At 51.3% G+C, this 16,900-nt stretch overlaps 1 protein-coding gene across 8 annotated transcripts in view; it reads left to right on the top strand.

Moving 5' to 3' along the window:
* obsl1b (obscurin like cytoskeletal adaptor 1b) overlaps nt 1–16,900 on the top strand; it is a 74,721-nt gene that overhangs the window by 44,501 nt on the left and 13,320 nt on the right. For all 8 annotated transcript variants that reach the window (XM_072445337.1, XM_072445336.1, XM_072445335.1 and 5 more), the window contains 9 exons: nt 1,738–2,013; nt 2,669–2,944; nt 3,552–3,833; nt 5,495–5,761; nt 6,214–6,480; nt 7,138–7,404; nt 8,912–9,178; nt 9,725–9,837; nt 16,160–16,313. In XM_072445337.1, the coding sequence (XP_072301438.1) occupies nt 1,738–2,013; nt 2,669–2,944; nt 3,552–3,833; nt 5,495–5,761; nt 6,214–6,480; nt 7,138–7,404; nt 8,912–9,178; nt 9,725–9,837; nt 16,160–16,313 (2,169 nt within the window). The remainder of the gene's footprint in view (nt 1–1,737; nt 2,014–2,668; nt 2,945–3,551; nt 3,834–5,494; nt 5,762–6,213; nt 6,481–7,137; nt 7,405–8,911; nt 9,179–9,724; nt 9,838–16,159; nt 16,314–16,900) is intronic.

Raw genomic sequence — 16,900 nt, 5'->3', positions numbered from 1 at the left:
ATAATGATTCATTATCTACTGTCTTCTACTGTCCCCAAGTGTCTTCTTCTGTCCACAAGAGTCTTCTACTGTCCACAAGAGTCTTCTACTGTCCACAAGAGTCTTCTACTGTCCCCAAGTGTCTTCTTCTGTCCACAAGAGTCTTCTACTGTCCACAAGAGTCTTCTACTGTCCACAAGAGTCTTCTACTGTCCACAAGAGTCTTCTACTGTCCACAAGTGTCTTCCACTGTCCACAAGAGTCTTCTACTGTCCACAAGAGTCTTCTACTGTCCACAAGAGTCTTCTACTGTCCACAAGAGTCTTCTACTGTCCACAAGAGTCTTCTACTGTCCACAAGTGTCTTCTACTGTCCACAAGAGTCTTCTACTGTCCACAAGAGTCTTCTACTGTCCACAAGAGTCTTCTACTGTCCACAAGTGTCTTCCACTGTCCACAAGAGTCTTCTACTGTCCACAAGAGTCTTCTACTGTCCACAAGTGTCTTCCACTGTCCACAAGAGTCTTCTACTGTCCACAAGAGTCTTCTACTGTCCACAAGAGTCTTCTACTGTCCACAAGTGTCTTCTACTGTCCACAAGAGTCTTCTACTGTCCACAAGAGTCTTCTACAGTCCACAAGTGTCTTCTACTGTCCACTAGAGTCTTCTACTGTCCACAACAGTCTTCTACTGTCCACAAGTGTCTTCTACTGTCCACAAGTGTCTTCTACTGTCCACTAGAGTCTTCTACTGTCCACAAGAGTCTTCTACTGTCCACAAGAGTCTTCTACTGTCCACAAGTGTCTTCTACTGTCCACAAGAGTCTTCTACTGTCCACAAGAGTCTTCTACAGTCCACAAGTGTCTTCTACTGTCCACTAGTGTCTTCTACTGTCCACAAGAGTCTTCTACTGTCCACAAGAGTCTTCTACTGTCCACAAGTGTCTTCTACTGTCCACAAGAGTCTTCTACTGTCCACAAGAGTCTTCTACTGTCCACAAGAGTCTTCTACAGTCCACAAGTGTCTTCTACTGTCCACTAGAGTCTTCTACTGTCCACAAGAGTCTTCTACTGTCCACAAGAGTCTTCTACTGTCCACTGGAGTCTTCTACTGTCCACAAGGGTCTTCTACTGTCCACAAGAGTCTTCTACTGTCCACAAGAGTCTTCTACTGTCCACTAGCGTCTTCTACTGTCCACAAGAGTCTTTTACTGTCCACAAGAGTCTTTTACTGTCCACAAGTGTCTTTTACTGTCCACTATGTGCGAGCAGTGCGCAGCTGCGCAGTTTAGAGCGAATAGTGCCATCTCTTGGGGAAATGTGGGCATTACAGGCGAAAGGTAAAATGAACGGCCACAGTATCGTGAGTTTGAATCCCGACTCCGACATTTGCTGCATGTCCTCCTTTCTCTCTCTTCATTCCCCTTCCTTTCTTTCTCATTCCATCTACTGTCTAATAAAGCTTGACGGGCCGGATTGAATGGCCCGCGGGCCGTAGTTTGGGGACCACTGTTCAAAAGGAAGCACACTACACATCACTGAATCGAGATGTTGGGGGTTTGCAGCACTTCCCACTTCAGGAACGACTGGTGGACTGTTCAGAAGTTCTTTTATAATCTACACGTTTAAACCTGAACAACAATCCTCCTGACCAGGATGCTGACCGCTCCTGATAGGTTAAACCCAGAGACACTGAAGGGGCGGAGCAGATGTAGACCACACCTACAGTCGCTTAAAAGTCTGTAACGTTCTGTCTGCAGAGCCCCCGGTGAGAATCGTGGGCAAACCCGAGGGCCGCACGGAGAAGGCGTTCTGCGTCGCCGATGACATTATTCTGGTGTGCGAGATGTCGAGGGCGAACGCCGACGTCACGTGGAGCAAAGACGGGCGCCCCCTGGAGGAGAGCGAGCGGTACTGCACAGAGGAGCAGGGCGTGTTCAGGTCTCTGGTGGTTCTGAACGCAGCGCTGGAGGATTCCGGAGAGTACGGCTGCAGCGCCGGGGACGACAGCATGGTCTTCCACATCACTGTCAGAGGTACTGTTCCCGCCTACTCCAGGGCAGATCTTTTATACGACAGGTCGGACTGCCCATGTCACTCAAACTATAGTCACAACATAGTAATAACGCTGAATTTTCTGCAGATTTTTCTCCTTGTCTGACCGTTTTGAATATGTTTACAAATGGACTTCCTGTGTAGGTGTACTTCAGTAGCTGTTAACTAGAGAGACCAAAATATGTTTAAGTTACACAATGATGATTTCCACAATGGCGCCCCCCCCCCTCACCATCTCAGACCCCCCCATCTAACATAATTAAAAGTAATCTAAAGACATTAAAACATAAATGCATAAATAATCCCATTAAAATCTCAAGTCCAGTCTTGGTTTTTACATGGTTTAGTCTGAACATAGTCTTCGTTATTGCAGCTCTTCTGTGTCAGACCTGTTCAAGGCCTGGTTTTGTGCAGCTCTTGAGGGATGTTCCCGGTCTGCAGTGGTCAGCATCGATCACAGAGGGCGTGGACTTGCTTTCAACCTGATTTAGTCGTAGTTTGGACCTGGTTTAGGCCCGTGTTACACCTGGTTCTGAACGGCGATAGTTGTTCAGCTCTTGTGGCGTGTCCCAGTCTGCAGAAGGATCATGAAGTGGGAGGTGTTTGACTTTGGTCGGCGCTTGCTTTTTCCTGCAGAGCCTCCGGTTCAGATCGTGGGGAACTCTGGGACTCCGGAGCACCACCTGCTGCTGCGCGGAGAGGACCTGGTGCTGGAGTGCGAAGTGTCCCGTCCTGACGCTGAGGTCCGGTGGCTGAGGAACGGCGAAGAGCTGGGTCCAGATGAGCGGGTGACCATCCAGAGCTGCCACGTGGTGAGGAAGTTTGTGCTGATGAACCTGCAGCCCTCAGACTCCGGAGAGTTCACCTGCGACGCCGCCGATGACCGCATGGTCACCGTTGTGGAGGTTCAGGGTCAGTGTCCCCGAGAATAAAGTCGTGTTTTTCATTTTCACTGTTTTTGTTGCACTGAAAAATGTGACTCCTTCGTGTGAGCTGCATCTCCACAAACCTGACTCGTAGTTTGGCTGGAGGGGGTCCCCTGCTGTTTCCAAATGTTCTCGCTTTGGCGGTAATGTTCCACAGTATTGCATTAACGCTCTGGACGCTTTTGACGCCCTGGACGCCCTGGACGCCCTGGGCGCTCTGGAAGCCCTGGACGCTCTGGACGCTCAGGACGCTCTGGATGCCCTGGATGCCCTGGATGCTTTGGATGCCCTGGACGCCCTGGACGCCCTGGACACCCTGGATGCTCTGGATGCTCTGGAAGCTCTAGACCCCCTGGACTCTCTGGATGCTCTGGATGTCCTGGACACCCTGGACGCTCTGGACGCCCTGGACTCTTCTCCTGAGACAGCATCACATCAGTCTTTTGTCTTGGAGATCTTCAGAATGAATACAGACAGATGACAACCTTTGTTTCTGGGTTTGGGACGAGACACTTTGAACTGGACCCCTGCTGGACCAGAGACATCCATTGAGACGACGTCCACATAAACCGCAGTCTGTTTCCTCCCTCCAGAGCCTCCCGTCTCCTTCACAAACAAACCCTCGCAGCCGACCTCCCTCGCGGCATTCGAGGGCGAGAGCGTGACCCTGAGCGCCGAACTGACCCGCGAGCTGGACCGAGGTCAGGCCGTGCGCTGGCTGAAGGACGGACGGCTCCTGGACGCCGAGAACATCCACATCTCCAGCTCCGGAGCAGAGCAGAGGCTGACGCTGAGCCCGCTGCAGATGAGCGACTCCGGGGTCTACGCCTGCGACGCCATGACCGACCAGATGACCTTCAATCTGCTGGTCAGAGGTACGGTCCAGATGACCTTCAGTCTGCTGGTCAGAGGTACGGTCCAGATGACCTTCAGTCCGCTGGTCAGAGGTACGGTCCAGATGACCTTCAGTCTGCTGGTCAGAGGTACGGTCCAGAGCTTCAGTCTGCTGGTCAGAGGTACGGTCAAGAAGAGCTTCAGTCTGCTGGTCAGAGGTACGGTCCAGAAGAGCTTCAGTCTGCTGGTCAGAGGTACGGTCCAGATGACCTTCAGTCTGCTGGTCAGAGGTACGGTCCAGATGACCTTCAGTCTGCTGCAGATCACGCCCTGAAGAGAGTTCTCGTTGTACCTGGACACGCCTGTGAAATCGAAATGACCGCACGACTTCACCACTTCCGTGTTTGTCGCGTCTCAGCTCGAGTCCAGTCAGTGACGCGGCGACTGAAGCGTTTGGTGCTGGTTTACTCTCTGTTGTTACTGTCATACTTTAGTCCTCTCTTGCTCCTGACCGCTCCAGCACATTTGGTCTTAATAATCGTACATGTTCATAGTGAAATACAAGACAGAATATTAAATAAATGACATTTTCTAAAACATTTGACTTGTTTGAAAAGAAGTAGAAGAAAGATCAGACTAATTTACTGGCCAGTGCTTTTATTGCAGTAAAAGTATTTATACAAAGGATTAAACACAACAGCAGCTCAAAGAAGGACAGATCCTAAACTCAGCTCATGTTTGAACAGCTGAAGGATCCACAAAGCACCTGAAGGAGCTCGGTCCACAGTTTGAGAAACACTGCACCACATCATCTACTTTAAAGGATCTGATGGGACACCCTTGTCTCTTAACATTCAGGGTCAGATGGGACGCCCTTGTCTCGTAACATTCAGGGTCTGATGGGACACCCTTGTCTCGTAACATTCAGGGTCCGATGGGACGCCCTTGTCTCGTAACATTCAGGGTCCGATGGGACGCCCTTGTCTCGTAACATTCAGGGTCCGATGGGACGCCCTTGTCTCGTAACATTCAGGGTCCGATGGGACGCCCTTGTCTCTTAACATTCAGGGTCCGATGGGACGCCCTTGTCTCGTAACATTCAGGGTCCGATGGGACGCCCTTGTCTCATAACATTCAGGGTCTGATGGGACACCCTTGTCTCGTAACATTCAGGGTCTGATGGGACGCCCTTGTCTCGTAACATTCAGGGTCCGATGGGACGCCCTTGTCTCGTAACATTCAGGGTCTGATGGGACGCCCTTGTCTCGTAACATTCAGGGTCCGATGGGACGCCCTTGTCTCGTAACATTCAGGGTCCGATGGGACGCCCTTGTCTCGTAACATTCAGGGTCTGATGGGACGCCCTTGTCTCGTAACATTCAGGGTCCGATGGGACGCCCTTGTCTCGTAACATTCAGGGTCCGGTGGGACACCCTTGTCTCGTAACATTCAGGGTCCAATGGGACGCCCTTGTCTCGTAACATTCAGGGTCTGATGGGACACCCTTGTCTCGTAACATTCAGGGTCCAATGGGACGCCCTTGTCTCGTAACATTCAGGGTCCAATGGGACGCCCTTGTCTCGTAACATTCAGGGTCTGATGGGACACCCTTGTCTCGTAACATTCAGGGTCCGATGGGACGCCCTTGTCTCGTAACATTCAGGGTCTGATGGGACACCCTTGTCTCGTCCCTTTCCCCCAGAGATGAAGGTGCAGTTTGTGCGCCCGCTGCAGAGTGCGGTGGCCCTGAGAGGACACAGCCTGACGCTCCTATGCGAGGTGAACAAGGCCAAAGGGGACGTGCAGTGGCTGAAGGACGGCCTGGAGGTGGCGCCGTCCCGCAGGTTCACCGTCCGAGCCCTGGGGCGGGAGAGAAGCTTCACCGTCCACGAGGTTTCGGACGAGGACGCGGGAGAGTTCAGCTGCGCGTCGACGGACGACCGGACCACGGCCACGGTCACTGTGCAGGGTGAGTCGGCCGGGGACAAACGGAAACGTGCTTTTGGTCATTGTTTGGAGCCCCTGAGAAACCCCTAGATTGAAATTCACAGTTTTAAAGGAGACGTATGATCCCTTTTTCATCATGTTAGAGTCATTGTAGATCATTGTGATGAACCCCGCCTCCTCACGGTAATTAGCCCCGCCTCTTCATTGTAATAAGCCCCGCCTCCACACAGTGAGTAGCCTCCCCTCTTCATTGTGATAAGCCCCGCCTCCTCGCAGTGACAATTTAGAACTTCATTTGTGCCACTTTTTAAAAGTTTAATGTTTCCAAATATTGCGTACAGTGTTGTGGGCGGGGCTAGGGGGAAGGTGAAAAGCACTCAGTTGATCTCGTAGGACTGAGATTGGTTTGGAAATAAACTAAAGAGCCGAGTAGTGTCCACCTTGAGTCCAGATGTTTGGCGTGTTCTGTGGCAGCGCCTCGTGTGGTGGAATTCATCGCCGGCCTCAGGAACGTCACGCTGAGAGAGGGCGAGGACGCCGTGTTCAAGTGCGTGGTGTCTCCGGAGGACGTTGCCCTCGTGTGGCAGATAAACGGACGTGCGCCCTCGAGCCAACGCGCCACGGCCACTCGGAACGGCACCTGCCACACACTGCGCCTCTGCCAGTGCGGCGTGTGCGACTCCGGCACGGTCAGCGCCAACGCCGAGGGGCAAGTGTCCAGCGCCGAGCTGCAGGTGCAAGGTGAGAGCGCCCCGCCTCACAGCAAGAGGGTCCCAGGTCCAGTTCTCTCACAGTTTAGATGAGATGGGTCATGTCCTCAAGTGTGAAGCGTTAAATAACTGACAGGCTGTGATGCGTGTGTCCCCTGTGTGTCCCCTGTGTGTCCCCTGTACGTCTCGTGTGCATCTCGTGTGCTTCCCGTGTGTGTCCCCTGTGCGTCCCGTGTGCGTCCCCTGTGCGTCCCGTGTGTGTCCCGTGTGCGTCCCCTGTGCGTCCCGTGTGCGTCCCCTGTGTGTCCCCTGTGCGTCCCGTGTGCGTCCCCTGTGCGTCCCTTGTGCGTCCCCTGTGCATCCCCTGTGTGTCCCCTGTGCCTCCCCTGTGTGTCCCCTGTGCGTCCCCTGTGCGTCCCCTGTGCATCCCCTGTGTGTCCCCTGTGCCTCCCCTGTGTGTCCCCTGTGCGTCCCCTGTGCGTCCCCTGTGCATCCCCTGTGTGTCCCCTGTGCCTCCCCTGTGTGTCCCCTGTGCGTCCCCTGTGTGTCCCCTGTGCATCCCTTGTGCCTCCCCTGTACGTCTCGTGTGCATCTCGTGTACTTCCCGTGTGTGTCCCCTGTGTGTCCCCTGTGTGTCCCCTGTGCGTCCCGTGTGCGTCCCGTGTGCGTCCCGTGTGCGTCCCCTCAGAGCCGCAGGTGGTGTTCACCCGTCACATGTCCGCGGTGACGGCGGAGGAGCTGGGCGAGGCGCTGCTGGAGGTGGAGGTGAGCCAGGACTCGGGCGAGGTGCAGTGGATGAGACAGGGCGTCCTGCTCCACGCCGGCCCCAAGTACAGCCTCCTGAAGCAGGGCCACGCCCACAGCCTCAGGGTCCATCAGCTGCACCTGTCAGACAGCGGCAGGTTTAGCTGCGAGACGCTGCACGACCGGACGCAGGCGCAGCTCACCGTGACACGTGAGTGTGAGTGTGAGTGTGAGTGTGTGTGTGTGAGTGTGAGTGTGAGTGTGAGTGTGAGTGTGAGTGTGTGTGTGTGAGTGTGTGTGAGTGTGAGTGTGAGTGTGAGTGTGAGTGTGAGTGTGAGTGTGAGTGTGAGTGTGAGTGTGAGTGTGAGTGTGAGTGTGAGTGTGAGTGTGAGTGTGAGTGTGTGGTCAAAGAAAACAGAAATGGTGCAAGTCAAAGCTCCAGGTTCAAAAAGAGATTTACAAAGAGAAGCAGAACATGGACAACCTCATTTTATGTAGAACTGGGGAAAAAAAAATCTGAAATAATTAGAAGCTGCAGTAACAAGGGGCGTGTCCTGTTGCCACAGTAACAGATGAACAAACCCTCCAGCTCAGCTGCCGTTAGAACTCATTTCCACATCAAGTGTCATGAGTTTACATTATTCTTTAATGACAAAGTTCAGGGCATTAAAAATACTATAAATCCCACAATGCTAAAAATCACCCTGAAACCACGAGACACTTAGAGCTCACTCACTTTGCACCTGTAACTGACAAAACTGTCCATGAGATCCTCCTCCTGCTGCTGCTGCCAGAGTCCTTCATGTCTTAAACTGTTTAGTGTCATGTCTTTGTGATTTTAATGCTTGTTCTTCCTGGTGTGAAGCTCTTGAATTGCCTTGTGTATGAATGTGTTCTACAAAGTATGTGGCCTCATAAGTATGTGGCCTTATAAGTGTGTGACCTCATAAGTATGTGGCCTCATAAGTGTGTGGCCTCATAAGTGTGTGGTCTCATAACTGTGTGGCCTCATAAGTGTGTGGTCTCATAACTGTGTAGCCTCATAAGTGTGTAGCCTCATAACTGTGTAGCCTCATAAGTGTGTAGCCTCATAAGTGTGTGGCCTCATAACTGTGTAGCCTCATAAGTGTGTAGCCTCATAACTGTGTAGCCTCATAAGTGTGTAGCCTCATAAGTGTGTGGCCTCATAACTGTGTAGCCTCATAAGTGTGTAGCCTCATAAGTGTGTGGCCTCATAACTGTGTAGCCTCATAAGTGTGTAGCCTCATAACTGTGTAGCCTCATAAGTGTGTAGCCTCATAAGTGTGTGGCCTCATAACTGTGTAGCCTCATAAGTGTGTGGCCTCATAACTGTGTAGCCTCATAAGTGTGTAGCCTCATAACTGTGTAGCCTCATAAGTGTGTAGCCTCATAAGTGTGTGGCCTCATAAGTGTGGTTACCTCATAAGTGTGTGGCCTCAGAAGTATGTGTCCTCATAAGTATGTGCCCTTATAAGTATGTGGCCTCATAAGTGTGTGGCCTCATAAGTATGTGGCCTCATAAGTGTACTGACCTGATCTTAAAGTGTTCCAGCCTCATTCACAACATACTTTGTCTTGACCAATGTAAAACTACGATAAACACAAAGTCCTCATGTTCTGACCCGTTCTGACCCGTTCTGACCCGTTCTGACCCGTTCTGACCCGTTCTGACCGCTCCACATTGTGTCCCGCTGCAGCTCGAAAGATCTCCATCACAAAAGGCCTGTCCGACCTGCGCACCACCGAGCGGGAGACGGCGTCCTTCGAGGTGCACGTGTCCCACCCGGACCTGGTCGGGACCTGGTTCAGGAACGGGACTCGGCTCAAACCCAACGCCCACTTCAGGATGAGCTCCACCCACATGGTGCACAGTCTGACCATCAGCCACCTGAGCGTGGACGACACGGGCAGCTTCATGTTCTGTGTGGACCAGCTGAAGACCACGGCCCGGCTCGTGGTCAGAGGTACGGCTCGTGGTCAGAGGTACGGCTCGTGGTCAGAGGAACGGCTCGTGGTCAGAGGTACGGCTCGTGGTCAGAGGTACGGCTCGTGGTCAGAGGAACGGCTCGTGGTCAGAGGTACGGCTCGTGGTCAGAGGAACGGCTCGTGGTCAGAGGTACGGCTCGTGGTCAGAGGTACGGCTCGTGGTCAGAGGTACGGCTCGTGGTCAGAGGTACGGAGTGTGTGGACCAGCTGAAGACCACGGACCGGCTCGTCCTCTCCTCGTTCTCTCCTCGTCCACTCCTCGTCCTCACCTCGTCCTTGTCCTCTCCTCGTCCTCTCCTCACCCTCTCCCCGTCCTCTACTCGTCCTCCCCTCGTCTTCCCCTCGTCCTCCCCTCGTCCTCGTCCTCTCCTCGCCCTCTCCCCGGCCTCTACTCGTCCTCCCCTCGTCCTCCCCTCGTCCTCGTCCTCTCCTCGGCCTCTCCCCGTCCTCTACTCGTCCTCCCCTCGTCCTCCCCTCGTCCTCGTCCTCTCCTCGTCAGATGAATATAAATCTTGTTGTTGCAGAGCCTCCAGTGTCGGTCTTGAAGAAGTTGGAGGACCAGAAGTTTCCTGAAGGAGCCGTGATCTCCATCGAGTGTGAACTGTCCAGGCACAACGTGGACATCAAGTGGATGAAGGCGAGTCAAAGACAAACGCTTCACACGCTTCACACACGCTTCACACGCTTCACACACGCTTCACACAAACTTCAAACGCTTCACACATGCTTCACACGCTTCACACGCTTCACACACGCTTCACACAAACTTCAAACGCTTCACACATGCTTCACACGCTTCACACGCTTCACACACGCTTCACACAAACTTCAAACGCTTCACACATGCTTCACACGCTTCAAACACGCTTCACACACGCTTCACACATGTTTCACACACGCTTATCACACTTCACACACACTTCACACACACTTCACACACACGCTTCACACACGTTTCAACACACACTTCACACACACTTTACACGCTTCACTCACGTTTCACACGCTTCACTCACGCTTCACTCACGCTCCACACACGCTTCACACACGTTTCACACACGCTTCACACACGTTTCACACACGCTTCACACACGTTTCAACACACACTTCACACACACTTTCACACGCTTCACACACGCTTCACACGCTTCACACACGCTTCACACAAACTTCACACGCTTCACACAAACTTCACACGCTTCACACACGCTTCACACACGCTTCACACACGCTTCACACACGCTTCACACATGTTTCAAACACGCTTATCACACTTCACACACGCTTCACACACGTTTCAACACACACTTCACACACACTTTACACGCTCCACACACGCTTCACACACGTTTCACACGCTTCACACACGCTTCACACACACTTCACACACGCTTCACACACACTTCACACATGCTTCACACACGCTTCACACACGCTTCACACACGCTTCACACGCTTCACACACGTTTCAACACACACTTCACACACGCTTCACACACACTTCACACACGCTTCACACACGCTTCTCACACACACGCTTCACACACGCTTCACACACACTTCACACACGCTCCACACACTTCACACACGCTTCACACACGCTTCACACGCTTCATACACACTTTTCACGCACTTCACACACGCTTCACACACACGCTTCACACACTTCACACACACTTCACACACACGCTTCACACACACTTCACACACACTTCACACACACTTCACACACACTTCACACACATTTCACTCGCTTCACACACACTTCACACACTCCTCACACAAACTTCACACACGCTTCACACACTTCACACACACTTCACACACACTTCACACACACGCATCACACGCTTCACACACACTTCAGACACGCTTCACACACACTTCACACACATTTCACTCGCTTCACACACTCCTCACACAAACTTCACACACACTTCACACACTTCACACACACTTCACACACGCTTCACACACACACTTCACACGCTTCACACATGCTTCACACACACTTCACACACGCTTCACACACACTTCACACACACTTCAGACACGCTTCACACACTTCACACACACTTCACACACACTTCACACACGCTTCACACACGCTTCACACACGCTTCACACACGCTTCACACACTTCACACACGCTTCACACACGCTTCACACACTTCACACACGCTTCACACACGCTTCACACACGCTTCACACACGTTTCACACACGCTTCACACACGCTTCAGACACGCTTCACACACGTTTCAAACGCTTCACACACGCTTCACACACGCTTCAGACACGCTTCACACACTTCACACGCTTCACACACGTTTCAACACACACTTCACACACGCTTCACACATACTTCACACATGCTTCACACACGCTTCACACACACGCTCCACACACTTCACACACGCTTCACACACACGCTTCACACGCTTCACACACGCTTCACACACACTTCACACACACTTCACACACGCTTCACACACACGCTTCACACACGCTTCACACACGCTTCACACACTTCAGACACGCTTCACACACTTCACACACACTTCACACACGCTTCACACACACGCTTCACACACGCTTCACACACACTTCACACACGCTTCACACACGCTTCACACACACTTCACACACACTTCACACACACTTCACACACGCTTCACTCGCTTCACACACGCTTCACACACGCTTCACACACGCTTCACACGCTTCACACGCTTCAGACACACTTCACACACGCTTCACACACACTTCACACACGCTTCACACACACTTCAGACACGCTTCACACACTTCACACACGCTTCACACACGCTTCACACACGCTTCACACACACTTCACACACACTTCACACACACTTCACACACGCTTCACACACACTTCAGACACGCTTCACACACTTCACACACGCTTCACACACACGCTACACACGCTTCACACACGCTTCACACACGCTTCACACACTTCATACACGCTTCACACACGCCTCACACACACTTCACACACGCTTCACACACGTTTCACACACGCTTATCACACTTCACACACACTTCACACACTTCACACACGCTTCACACACGCTTCACACACGTTTCACACACGTTTCACACACGCTTATCACACTTCACACACACTTCACACACGCTTCACACACGCTTCACACACGCTTCAGACACGCTTCACACACGCTTCACACGCTTCACTCGCTTCACACACACTTCACACATGCTTCACACACACTTCACACACGCTTCACACACGCTTCACACACGCTTCACACACACGCTTCACACACACTTCACACACGCTCCACACACTTCACACACGCTTCACACACACGCTTCACACGCTTCACACACGCTTCACACACACTTCACACACACTTCACACACGCTTCACACACACGCTTCACACACGCTTCACACACGCTTCACACACTTCACACACACTTCACACACACTTCACACACACGCTTCACACACTTCACACACACTTCACACACGCTTCACACACACGCTTCACACACACTTCACACACACGCTTCACACGCTTCACACACGCTTCACACACACTTCAGACACGCTTCACACACTTCACACACACTTCACACACGCTTCACTCGCTTCACACACGCTTCACACACGCTTCACACACGCTTCACACACGCTTCACACACACTTCACACACGCTTCACACACGCTTCTCACACACTTCAAACACACTTCACACACACGCTACACACGTTTCACACACGTTTCACACACGCTTATCAAATTTCACACACACTTCACACACACTTCACACACGCTTCACACACACGCTTCACACGCTTCACACACGCTTCACACACACTTCATACACACGCTTCACACACGCTTCACACACACTTCACACACTTCAGACACTTCAGACACGCTTCACACACTTCACACACGCTTATCACACTTCACACACGCTTCACACACGCTTCACACACGCTTCACACACGCTTCACACAGGTTTCACACACGCTTATCACACTTCACACACGCTTCACACACGCTTCACACACGCTTCACACACGCTTCACACAGGTTTCACACGCTTCAAACACGTTTCACACGCTTCACTCACGCTTCACTCACGCTTCACACACGTTTCATACACGCTTCAAACACGTTTCAACACACACTTCACACACACTTTACACACGCTTCACACAGGCTTCACATACGCTTCACACACGTTTCAACACACACTTCACACACACTTTACATACGCTTCACACACGCTTCACACACGCTTCACACATGCTTCACACATGCTTCACACACGTTTCAACACACGCTTCACACACGCTTCACACACTTCACACACGCTTCACACACACTTCACACACGCTTCACACACACTTCACACTCGCTTCACACACGCTTCACACACGCTTCACACACACGCTTCACACACGCTTCACACACATTTCACACACGCTCCACACACTTCACACACGCTTCACACACACGCTTCACACACACTTCACACACGCTTCACACACACTTCACACACACTTCACACACGCTTCACACACTTCAGACACGCTTCACACACACTTCACACACACTTCACACACGCTTCACACGCTTCACACGCTTCACACACGCTTCACACACACTTCACACACACTTCACACACGCTTCACACACTTCAGACACGCTTCACACACTTCACACACACTTCACACACACGCTTCACACACGCTTCACACACACTTAACACACGCTTCACACACTTCACACACACTTCACACACACGCTTCACACACTTCACACACACTTCACACACACTTCACACATACTTCACACACACTTCACACACGCTTCACACACGCTTCACACACACTTCACACACACTTCACACACGCTTCACACACACTTCACACACGCTTCACACACACGCTTCACACAGACTTCACACACACTTCACACACGCTTCACACACACTTCACACACACTTCACACACACTTCACACACACTTCACACACGCTTCACACGCTTCACACACGCTTCACACACACGCTTCAGACACTTCACACACACTTCACACACACTTCACACACATTTCACACACGCTTCACACACACGCTTCAGACACTTCACACACACTTCACACACACTTCACACACACTTCACACACGCTTCACACACGCTTCACACACACGCTTCACACACGCTTCACACACACTTCACACACACTTCACACACACTTCACACACACTTCACACACTTCACACACGCTTCACACTCGCTTCACACACACTTCACACACACTTCACACACGCTTCACACACGCTTCACACACACTTCACACACGCTTCACACACACTTCACACACACTTCACACACACTTCACACACGCTTCACACACACTTCACACACGCTTCACCACACGCTTCACACGCTTCACACACACGCTTCACACACGCTTCACACACGCTTCACATACGCTTCACACACACTTCAGACACGCTTCACACACTTCACACACACTTCACACACACGCTTCACACGCTTCACACACGCTTCACACACACGCTTCACACACGCTTCACACACACTTCAGACACGCTTCACACACACTTCACACACACGCTTCACACACACGCTTCACGCACACTTCACACACACTTCACACACACGCTTCACACGCTTCACACACGCTTCACACACACTTCACACACACTTCACACACACTTCACACACGCTTCACACACGCTTCACACACACTTCACACACGCTTCACACACACTTCACACACACTTCACACACGCTTCACCACACGCTTCACACGCTTCACACACACGCTTCACACACGCTTCACACACGCTTCACGCACACTTCACACACACTTCACACACACGCTTCACACGCTTCACACACGCTTCACACACACGCTTCACACACGCTTCACACACACTTCAGACACGCTTCACACACTTCACGCACACTTCACACACACTTCACACACACGCTTCACACGCTTCACACACACTTCACACACACTTCACACACACTTCACACACACTTCACACACGCTTCACACACGCTTCACACACACTTCAGACACGCTTCACACACGCTTCACACACTTCACACACGCTTCACACACACGCTTCACACGCTTCACACACGCTTCACACACACTTCACACACACTTCACACACGCTTCACACACACTTCACACACGCTTCACACACGCTTCACACACACTTCACACACACTTCACACACGCTTCACACACACTTCACATACGCTTCACACACGCTTCACACACACTTCAGACACGCTTCACACACTTCACGCACACTTCACACACACTTCACACACACGCTTCACACGCTTCACACACACTTCACACACACTTCACACACACTTCACACACACTTCACACACGCTTCACACACGCTTCACACACACTTCAGACACGCTTCACACACGCTTCACACACTTCACACACGCTTCACACACACGCTTCACACGCTTCACACACGCTTCACACACACTTCACACACACTTCACACACGCTTCACACACACTTCACACACGCTTCACACACGCTTCACACACACTTCACATACGCTTCACACACACTTCACACACACTTCACACACGCTTCACACACACTTCACATACGCTTCACACACGCTTCACACACACTTCAGACACGCTTCACACACACTTCACTCGCTTCACACACGCTTCACACACACTTCACACACACGCTTCACACGCTTCACACACGCCTACACACACTTCACACACACGCTTCACACGCTTCACACACGCTTCACACACGCTTCACACACACTTCAGACACGCTTCACACACGCTTCACACACACTTCACACACGCTTCACACACTTCACACACGCGTTTCACACGATCTTCTGTTTGACTGTGTTCCTCAGAACGGTGTGGAGGTGAAGCCCAGTAAAGAGCTGAGGATCTACGCTATGGGCCGGAAGAGGTTTCTGCAGGTCCTGAAGTGTCGACTGAGCGATTCTGGAGTTTACACCTGCGACGCTGGAGACGCCTCCACCTCCTGCAGCGTGGAGGTCTATGGTGACCACAACACACAACATACACACAACAAACACACAACATACACACAACAAACACACAACATACACACAACCAACACACAACATACACACAACAAACACACAACATACACACAACAAACACACACCATACACACAACATACACACAACATACACACAACAAACACAAAACATACACAAAACATACACAAAACATACACAAAACATACACAAAACATACACACAACATACACACAACATGCACACAACATACACACAACATACACAAAAAAACACACAACATACACACAACATACACACAAAAAACACACAACATGCACACAACATACACACAACAAACACACAACAAACACACAACATACACAAAACATACACAAAACATACACAAAACATACACACAACATACACACAACATACACACAACATACACAAAACATACACAAAACATACACAAAACATACACACAACATACACACAACATGCACACAACATGCACACAACATGCACACAACATGCACACAACAAACACACAACAAACACACAACATACACACAACAAACACACAACAAACACACAACATACACAAC

The sequence above is a fragment of the Eucyclogobius newberryi genome, unplaced genomic scaffold, assembly GCF_026437365.1.
Source record: "Eucyclogobius newberryi isolate DKJ021-1_F unplaced genomic scaffold, fEucNew1.0.hap1 SCAF_14, whole genome shotgun sequence".
NCBI classification, from domain to species: domain Eukaryota; kingdom Metazoa; phylum Chordata; class Actinopteri; order Gobiiformes; family Gobiidae; genus Eucyclogobius; species Eucyclogobius newberryi.
The sequence above is the reverse complement of the archived record's forward strand: the minus strand, read 5'-3'. Positions and strand labels throughout refer to the sequence as shown.